Here is a 10,607-nt window from a genome sequence, read left to right on the forward strand (position 1 = left end):
GACAGGAACAGCGTGGCCAGCAGGACCAGTGGAGTGATCGTGCTCCTGTATTCAGCACTGGTGAGGGTGCATCTCAAGTATTGTGTTCAGTCTGGGCCCCTCACGACAAGAAAGCCACTGAGCTGCTGGAGCGTGTCCAAAGAAGGGCAGCAAAGCTGGTGAAGGGTCCAGAGCACAAGCCTCATGAGGAGCAGCTGAAAGAACTGAGGTTGTTTAGCCTGGAGAAGAGGGAGCCGAGGGGAGACCTTATTGCTCTCTAGAACTGCCTTAAGGCAGGTTCTGGAAAGGTGGGATCAGCCTGTCTAACCAAGTAGCAAGTGATAGGATGAGAGGAAGTGGGCTCAGGTTGCATCAAAGGATGTTTAGGTTGGATATTAGGAAGAATTTCTTTACTGAAAGGGTTATCAAGCATCGGAACCTGTTGCCCAGGGAAGTGGTGGAGTCTCCATCCCTGGAGGTGTGTGCTTAGGGATATAGTGCTTAGAGATGTGGTTTAGTCGAGGACTTGTCAGTGTTAGGTTAGCTGTTGGACTTGGTGGTTTTAAAGGTCTTTTCCAGTCTAGGCAATTCTGTGAATGCTAAATTGAGTTTTGAGGTTACTCTATACTTTAGATATCACTATTCTTGACTTATATAAGTTCTTCGTGTCACTGCAGGGTAATAGAAGAAAAAACCCCCATGATGTTCAGAGCAGTGGAGTGACTCAGGAAATCAAGGATACTCAGGACAATAGTGGAGGATAGTGTTAGAAGAAGAATGTTTGGCAGACAGTGACTGCAGGATCTCAGGTGTAAGTGGTCCTAAATATTTCAGGATTATGAGAGGCTCAGTTTGCTCTGCTATTTCTGGCATTTATTCTGAGGTATCTGACTTCCTTCAGTATGGCAACTGGCCTCACTTCTTGGATGAGCATTGCTCATGTATGTTGATAGCTTACTCCTGCTATCTGTGTTAAAGGAGTGGATTGGTGTAAAGCATTTGTAATTTGTGTCCTCAGTGATTAAGAAGCTAGTAGTAGTAATAGTGTGACCGTATTAAGAACAGATCTACTAAGAACTATTGAGATGAATAGGAAATGCTCTGCTGTTATCCAGTAGGTGATTTTCCTGTGTCATCATTTTGAGTCTTTCCTGGAAGAGCTTTTTAGGAACCGTGTAGTAAAATAGACTGCTATGTGTAGATAAATATGAAACTACACATTTAAAAACTTTCACATTTTGTCTTTGCTTTTTTACCTGAAATTTGTGATGAAATTCAGTTTTGCTGATGGCCTGTGCTTCAAGTATCATTGGATTTACCTAAATAAAAAAATTCTAATACTCTCAATTTAAGTCAGTGTAATAAAACTGGATCTTTGTTGTTTGAGAATCTGCAGGCTTCAACCAATTTAAATGGATGAAACTTCCTTAGTGCAGGATCTTACATTTAGTTATACAGCTTGTGATCAAGTAGCCTGATTCATCCATCCGCGAAAAGAATTTCTGTTTGTGGATTAAATAGTTTTGTGTATGTGTCAGTAACAGGAAAGTGTGCAAAATCCACTCCATATGACAGTACGTGAAGTTGATTCCCTGAAACTTTCTAGTTTATGTTACACAAAAGCTTATGTTGAGATTTCAGTGTTTGAATTTGTGTGGTTTCTGTTTGTGTAGACATTACATACACTTCATTTTGTACATTTTGAATCGCTCCTCTTTCTTCCTTACAGGTTTTGTTCCACGTGAAAGAATTAAATGATTGAAACTATAGATACTTACAGTTTCTTCTTGCAAACAGTCAGCATCAATATGGAGGTGTAGACACCTTAGAAGGGACTTCAGTCTGAACTCTGGGAGGTAGTTCTGTGCACAAATAAAGAAACTAAGGTATCACAAATTATTATTATTCTTTTTAAATCTGAAGATTCTGGTTTTTTTCTGCGTGCCATAAACATGGTATACAGAAAAAACTTAATTCAGCAGTATAAAGCATTAAAATGTTGCGACACAAGGCAATTAAATTACGTTGAGTTTGATAACTTCATACTTGTAACTAAGGCACCAGGTTAAAACTGAAAAGCTCTGTTCAGTCTGTGCTGACAGTGAAAAGACAGAAAAGCCTGGGGCTTTTAATCAAGACAGTTCATCCTTGTTGGAGACAGCATATAGGATTTTTTTTTTATCTCATAGCTGAATATTCAATATGTGTGAAGTTGAATATAAATTCTTTAGTCTTAAAAACTAATTACAACAGTGTGCAGAAGTTGACTTTTTTTTTTTTTGACTTTTTTTTTTTTTTTGGAAGCCTAGTAGTAGCAAATATACCAGGTTGGTTCAGTAATGTCAATTCAGGGTTGTTTTTTTTTTCATATGACATTTGAGCTTGGTAACCTGTTATTTTCAGCTTCCTAGTGAGTTTTTACAAACTAAAAACTTTACATGCGTATGAATATTTAAAGCTATATTTATCAGCTGTCTAGGGTGAAACGTCTGTTCTGGTTCAAAATGGTGCTGTTTTAGTTGGCCCCCATTTTAGTTTCTTTATTGACAAAGGATTTTGATAAAACCATTAGAGGTTTTCCCCCCTGGGTCCCACCTCCAGTAGCCTGGCAAATTGATGCTGCTCTCCCCGACACACAGTGCAGGGAAAGCACGTGATGCCTGCGTGATTCGAGGGAAAGTCCTTTTTGACGTGCTTTCTTCAGGTGTCAGAGTGGGATGGGGCAGCTTCTGCACTGCAAGCAGTTGTGTAAAGTACAAGAACTTCCCACAGTCATTCACGTACTCATTCAACATTGCACATTAGAGTCTTTAATTTTCAAGTTGTTACTTTTGTACGGACAGGGATTATTCTGCAATGCCTTTAGTGCACACAACTACCTCCCAGAGGAAGACTTGTCCCATTCTTCCAAAAATAGTCCATTATGAACATAATGGAAGATAGCCATTTCTTGGCTAGCATCACGAAGCAGAGTGCTTTGTGTTGTGAACTGAAGTATGACTTATCCTGTGAGCTCTACAGAATATCGACGTTTTCTACTTTCCCCACTAACGTGCCGGTGTCGGAACGGAGTCTTGCCCGAGCTGGGTTTTATTACACTGGAGTGCAAGATCAAGTGAAGTGCTTCAGTTGTGACTTAACTTTGGACAACTGGCAACCGGGAGATAATGCGATGGAAAAACACAAACAGCTGTATCCTAGCTGCAGTTTTGTTCAAAACGTGCTTTCAGCTAACAACCTCGGGCTGTCCTCTCGGTCTGCCTTTTCACCTCTGGTCACAAGCAGTCTCTCGCCATCTCTGCAGTCCATAACGCTTTCTCCAAGTTTAGAACAAGTTGGATATTTCAGTGGCTCTTTTTCCAGTTTTCCTCAAGATCCAGTAACTACTAGGGCAGTTGAAGACATTTCATTCTTGAGACCTAAACTTCACAATCCTTCGATGAGTACAGAAGATGCTAGACTACGCACTTTTCACTCATGGCCACTCACGTTTCTCTCACCCGCTGATCTGGCAAAGGCTGGGCTTTATTACTTGGGGACAGCAGACAAAGTTGCTTGTTTCACCTGTGGCGGTCAGCTGAGTAACTGGGAACCCAAAGATAATGCTGTGTCAGAGCATCGGAGACACTTCCCTACCTGCGCTTTTGTGGAAAACCTTACCCGAGACCAGCTGAATTTCAGTGTTTCAAATGTGAGCATGCAAACCCACGAAGCACGTGTCAAAACATTCATCAATTGGCCAAGCAGAATCCCCGTTCAGCCCGAACAGCTTGCAGATGCTGGCTTTTACTACGTAGGTAAGAAGAACTGAAGTGTCCATTTTGCATTGCTATGTCAGCATTTGTTTTAAAGTAAATGGTGTGAATGTTTTGCTATATATTTTTCCTTTTTTTTTTTAAAGGCCGCAATGATGATGTTAAGTGTTTTTGTTGTGATGGTGGGTTAAGGTGCTGGGAATCTGGAGATGATCCATGGATTGAGCATGCAAAGTGGTTTCCAAGGTAACTTGCAAAATCTTTGTGGTAATTTGTTCACGTTCTTAAATACTTCTAATTTTGGCCAGTATGTAATGCACTTAATAGTTTTGTTTAACTTCACCGCGTGAGGTACAGTTGGTTGTATTTCATATACCTCTTTTTAAAAGCTCTGAAGGGCTAAGGTGGCATTAAAACATTCCGTCATTAAGCATGATACTTAATGCTTTCCACTTCATAATTCAGAGCTGTGTGCATCCCCGAATTACTATTAGCAAGTGAGACTGCACTGTTAATGAACATGCTTATTTAAGAGAAGCAGACTAAGGAGAGAAAAAGCTGCTGGGAAATGAAGTGGAAGGAACATGGAACTCCCTCAGTCTAGTTCTGTGCCCATGCTGAGTGCTGCTAAGAACCAGTTTTTCAGCTCGTGGGGTTTAGTTTCTGAGGTGTGGAGAGGCATGTGAAGAAGGTTTCAGCAGCTGTTTCGTATGTCTCTGTTGGAAGAAATGACAGTTGTAACTTTTTAATGTCCCCATAATTAAATTTCAATTGCATACCTTATTGCTTGCTGTCTGTGGAAATCACCACCTACATTAATGACAGAAATAGCTTTCCTGAAATTAAGTGTAGCTAATAATAATTCTTCACATCATTGATCTCCAACTGATCTTTCATAATCTTTCATGGACAGTTTACCAACCTCTGTTGGAGTAGATAATGTACGTGGAGTTAAGCAACATCTTTGTTTCCTTCTGTTATGCCTGTCGGCAAATGGTCTTAAGAGATAATAGCTGTGTTAGTGAAGCAGATCTGACTTTGGTAGTGGTATTAAATTTTGTTAACTTCTTTCGAATGATTTGAGTAGGAGATAGTGGTGAGATGTGAGATAGAAACAGATTATCACTGCACTTCATAGTGACACTGACACGGTACCGTTTCTCATGATGGACCACTTTGATGAGAAGCTGGGGCAGAGTGTAAAGCTGCTGCACTTGTGTACGCGAGCCTGCTAGCTGCTGAACATCATGGAAAAGCTTTATCTAAGTGTCACCAGACAGTAGGCTACATCAAGCTTCCAGTTAAAAGGTCTCTTTTCTTTCTGAACAGAGATGTGTATTTAAGTTAAGCTGTGTTACTGTAAATTGTTTCATTCTTCTGTGTTGTTGCTTTTTTTTTTTCTTTTGGCAAGTAGAAAGTATAGTTCAGCATGCTTTTTCAATGTTTCAGGTGTGAGTATCTGCTTCGTGTAAGAGGAGGAGAATTTGTAAGTCAAGTTCAGGCCAGGTTCCCTCATCTTCTTGAACAGGTAAACTTTTCTGGAACTTCGGTTTTCCGTTGTTGAAGTGCCAGGTTCTTTCAGGTTCATCCTTCTGCCTCATTTCTGCATATATTTCTGCTAGGTTTCTAACACAATAAATGCTCTTCATGAGCACAGAACTGAAACCCGTGCTGAACCATGGCAAATGGACTTGAACTACTAGATTTTAACCTGGACAGATTACTTATTGAAAGTGTTATGAGGCAGTGAGCTCCTTTGTCAGGAAAGGATTATGTAAGTTGCAGTGAATCATAGAACAGGTAGTGTTTTGGGCTGGAAGGGACCTTTAAAGGTCATCTGGGCCAACTCCCCTGCAGTGAGCAGGGACATCTTCAACTAGATCAGGTTGCTCAGAGCCCTGGACAGCCTGACCTTCAATGTTTCCAGGGGTGGGGCTTGTACCACCTCTCTGGGCAACCTGTGCCACTGTTTCACTGCCGATCAGTAATTGTTATTTCAGAAACCAGTCATGAACAGCCTGAATTATTTGTACCAGTAACTCTTCTGGCAAGAGTAAGCTGAACTTCTCTTTGTGAAAGTGGTCAGCACTAGCTATAGAAAGCTGTGCTGATTCTATAGCTGCACAGGTATGCAGAGTTGTGCAAGTGCGTGTAAAATGCTTAATGGGTACCATCCAGATAAAGAATTCAGCATGTTTTATGAGGGAAGAACGTGTTAGAAAGATATGTAGTGGTAAAAGCAATACTTTGGTACTAATGTAGTTTTGTTATGTTCCACAGCTCTTGTCAACGTCTGATACGCCTGTAGATGATCCACCAAGTATGTATATTAAAGCTTTTTTTTTTTAAACTTCCTCAGCATTGTGCAAACTTACAGATTGGCTGTCCAAAGCTAATTTGCCTAACAATTCTTAGATTTTCTTAGAAACAACAACATTGTAAGGATTTTTCTAACTAATAAAGTTAGGTAACTTCTGCGTTACATGGACAAGCTTCAGGGATGGATCTTTAAGAGATCTTGTCTTTCGTTTTTCTTATTTTCATGCTAGCAACTTATATTAAGACTTTTAGTTTTGAATACTTGGCATCTGCTGTATTTGTGGGTTTTATTTCATGGTTGGGTTAAACAAGATAAATCAATTTGGTATGTGTTAAATTGACCTGTGGTATTGAACTGGGTGGAACAGTTGCCAGAGGATGTCCTGACTGTGTAGTTACACAACTCTGTTTAGGCACGTAGCCAGGTAAATGCTCTGAGCTGAGCAGCAGCGGTCAAGGAGAGGGTAGGACAAGCTGATAGTGAACTCTTTTCGAGCTGCACTCTAGTTACGGTGCAAATAAACTCCTGCCAGGAGGTGAGTGGGTTACTCTGTTAAGAGTCCCTGCTGGTTGAGGACAGTGAGTCAGAATAACATGTGCCTAGTGCTTAGTAAGTTGAGTGGAAAATACTGATCAAGAGCTGGAATAGACCAATTGTTTGTACTATGAACTCAGAATTTTGATAATTTCCCCCTCCCCCCCCAAGACATTTTTCAAGACTGAAGTTAGAGATTGCTAAGTATAAAAAAAGCTGCTGAGACACAGTGGAATTTTCTGGTTTCTCTGGAATTCTCTGTGGTTTCTCTGGGTTATCCAAGCTTTTAGTGAAGGCCTGACGTGGATTGAAGTTTATCACGCACTCAATCCAGTTGAATTTAAGTAACTGGCTTCCATTTTTAAAACTAACTACTGAAGTCCATTGAACCGTTGAAACTATTTAATGCCAGGTATTCATCTGTGTGTGTGTAGGTAGTGTTGATGTGTCTCAGTTCTGGGTCATCTAGGCATTTTATTCTTTATATTACACACAGTGATTTTCTTTTTTAATTAGTTATTCATTTTGAACCTGGAGAGAATCATTCAGAAGATGCGATCATGATGAACACACCTGTGGTTAAAGCTGCCTTGGAGATGGGATTCAGTAGAAGGTTAATAAAACAAACAGTGCAGAGTAAAATCTTGGCCACTGGAGAAAACTACAAAACTGTGAATGATCTTGTGTCTGATCTGCTCACTGCGGAAGATGAGAAGAGGGAAGAAGAGAAAGAGAAGCAGTTTGAAGAAGTGGCATCAGGTATGCATAAGGCATGAATAAAAGTGGAAGCAGAAGTGGTTTGTATTATATATAGTTTTTATAATTGCTTTTATTCCCAAAGCGATTTAGTTGAATTGTTGTTAGGATCAGCTTCTGGAAAAACATTATCAGGGTGTCTGTATGGAACTAGCAGTCTGGGAATTGTTTCATTCCCTTTCAGGAGGAGGATTCAGGCAGGTGCCAGAGGTTCACAATCACCTGATTCTCCCCAAAGGCATATTTTTTAAAACTTGTGTGCCTTTATATTGGTGTTAATAAAAGAACTGTAATCAAAATACTGTTACTTGGCACACTCTACTATTTTTTGTTTTTTCCCAAATTTTCTTGTTCTCTAAGCTACTTCAGTCAGTGAGCCATCATACCCAGTAACAGAATCTAAATTTGTAAAAGTTTATAAGATTGCCAAAGGTCTGCTTTTCGCTGTCTCACGCAACCATGTGCGTCAGCTGTTCAGCAGTGTTTATTTGATGTATCTTTAACATTTCCTGTGGTTTAATACCATGTAAATTTTGAAGCCTAAAAAAATCCTACTGTATTTGAGTCTGTGAAGCAGTAATGAAACTTCTCAATTGTAAACTGAATTAAGACTGCTTCTTTGCTACTTGCACATTCTATCAAAAAAGCATAGATGGATTCAATCTAGAATTGGAATCCAGGTGTTAAATCTTAATGGAAATGATTTTCTTTTATTGTTGTTTGTGATAGACTGTTTGAAAAAAAAAATCTCCCAGGTCTAGTTGTGCTGTACTTCTGGTTTTCTTGCACATAACTCGGTTGAACGCGTCTTGGAAAAACTGGAGCCTGTCTCCGGCTCAGACATGGTTTTGACTGTCGCTGACTGAAGTTAACCTGTTGGTTGTCAGTGAGTTAGCGTTGGTGTTAGGCAGAGGTGTTGGTGGGGTTTTTTTTTTTTTGGTTTTGTGGGTTTTTTTCCATTTCTGCAGGGAACATAAATCTTACTAGGGTGAGGTTAGACAAGTTCCGCTCACATAGTGTAACCCATAGATGAGAGCAGGAGGTTTCACTGGTGAAGACGCTTCAGCTCAGAAGTTGCTTGTATGTGGTTTTCTCTTCAGGTGAATGCCGCTAAAATTTACTGAGATCTTTATTAATGATGTGTAGTAAGCAAACCTTTGAAATAGAGTTTAAAGAATGCATCAATTATTGTTAATTAGAAATGCAACTTGGAATATTCCTAAGAAATAACTCATCCCTTTTGCATTCCAGATGATTTGTCCTTAATCCGGAAGAATCGAATGGCTTTATTCCAACGTTTAACGTGTGTACTTCCAATCCTCGGGAGTTTGCTGTCAGCTAATGTCATAACAGAACCGGAGCATGATGTTATTAAGCAAAAGACTCAGACATCACTGCAAGCAAGGGAACTGATAGATACAGTTTTAGTGAAAGGAAATGAAGCAGCCAGCATATTTAGAAACTGTCTGCGAGATTGTGACCCTGTGCTCTACAAAGATTTATTTGGTATGTCTGTCCGTTTTGTTATTTGTCTTTTTTTTTATTCTAAAGGATGTAAGCTTATCGACATCTAACCAGTGCTGTCATAGCAATGTAAAGATAAAATCAGATGCTATTTTGAATATAGATTAGTCAAATAACTAGGATTATTTATTCTCTTATTTTAGTGGAGAAGAACATGAAATATATTCCCACAGAAGATGTTTCAGGTACCTCAAACTCTGCTTTTGTTCTTTAAAGGGTATTGTGGGACAACTAGCTAACATCCTAGCAAAGAAAATTACTTTGGTTAAAAAGCAGGTTTTATACTCTCCCTAATTCTGCTTAGGTAGGATGGACTTCCCTGAAAAAGTTAAGTGCATGCGCAGACTTGCCCTAAGCTGTGTCCTGTGCCTTCCACGTTCTTCTGCACCACAGGAGGTAGAGCTTTCTGGAGCTTGAACAGTCAGGCACATGCTGGGCTTTGATCCTGGTACGAGCTCTCATTTAGGTGTTTGGTAAAGACTGGACAGAGAATACATAGTGTTAGCATTTCACAGCAGGTGTCATCATCTACTTTCTGAGAATGGGTTACAGGTGTCCGAAGATCTAGCTTGACAAACAGTGGGCAGGTAAAAACTTGTCAGACGTGCAAGTGAGTTTGCACTGGGTCTTAGTCCTGTGGTTTAATATGTTAGTAGGCTGCAGAAAAGTATATGGGCCTGAGTATAGCTCACTTCCACAGGTCAGGCTGTGCTCTGCACTTCTGGTATTCAAGCAGGAGAAGTACAGCATTTGGCAAATGTAAATTTGGTAAAAAGCATTGGTTGATCTTGAACTACACTCCCTAAGCTGTTTGTCATCTCCTGGAAGTGGCAAGTACAGGCTACTTGCTTGCATGTTGCTTTTTGAGCTCTGGAAAATGTGCTTATTTTCTTGCTGCCATCTATATTTAGCAAATAGAGATAGGGAAATTCTTACTAGAATGCACTTATATTCAGGCTTCCCCAATATTTTTTTTTTTCTAGGTTTACCCATGGAAGAACAATTAAGAAGGCTGCAAGAGGAAAGAACATGTAAAGTTTGCATGGACAGAGAAGTTTGTATTGTTTTCATTCCATGCGGTCACTTAGTGGTGTGCAAAGAATGCGCCCCCTCCCTCAGAAAATGCCCTATTTGCAGGGGGACAATAAAGGGCACAGTTCGTACATTTCTTTCGTGAAGTGGGAAACCTGCAAAATGTCTTTGTTCCTGTTATCCTCCAGCTGCTGAAATTTAAGCCAGCAATGTCTTCAAAATGGAAAATTGTCATACGGAAGATGATTAACCACCTATCTAACACTATCTAACGTTGTGTAATAGCAAACCGTATCATCGTTGTGAGTGTCCTAGATCTTCCTTGCCAAAGACTATTTCTGTTCATAAATCTAACTCAATTCTAAGGTGGGACTTTTGTAGGTTTCCTTTGAGTAAGGAAAACAGTTTCCCTAGTATGCTCTTGTGTCTCTGAATAAAATACTTTCTGAATGAGTTCCAAAACGGAGCTTGGCTTAACTATTTTCATGAGGTTTCCGCCATGTGGATGTGAGGAAATACACTAAGATTGCTGTTTATCAACCATTAATATTAATTAACTTGAGCTACTATTTTGGTTCTGGGTTTGTTTTCCTGTGGATTTGAGAAACAAAGAGGTGGACTGTTGCAGGAACAGCTGGACTTTTTTTCAAGTTTTGTTCATGTCTAGATACTTATGTAATGTAATATTACCTGTGTAATAATAGTTT

The 10,607-nt window shown here is 39.8% G+C and overlaps 1 protein-coding gene across 1 annotated transcript; it reads left to right on the top strand.

The window, feature by feature from the left end:
• The first annotated feature begins 2,902 nt into the window (after positions 1-2,902).
• Positions 2,903-10,128, top strand: LOC104278891 (inhibitor of apoptosis protein-like). Its single transcript, XM_009876006.1, has 8 exons — positions 2,903-3,776; positions 3,881-3,980; positions 5,184-5,262; positions 6,015-6,054; positions 7,105-7,347; positions 8,596-8,850; positions 9,012-9,053; positions 9,852-10,128. The coding sequence occupies exons 1-8, from the start codon at positions 2,903-2,905 to the stop codon at positions 10,043-10,045; spliced, it is 1,827 nt and encodes a 608-aa protein (XP_009874308.1). The 3' UTR covers positions 10,046-10,128.
• The last annotated feature ends 479 nt before the right edge of the window (positions 10,129-10,607 follow it).

This window comes from Apaloderma vittatum, unplaced genomic scaffold, assembly GCF_000703405.1.
Source record: "Apaloderma vittatum isolate BGI_N311 unplaced genomic scaffold, ASM70340v1 scaffold16819, whole genome shotgun sequence".
Lineage (NCBI taxonomy): Eukaryota > Metazoa > Chordata > Aves > Trogoniformes > Trogonidae > Apaloderma > Apaloderma vittatum.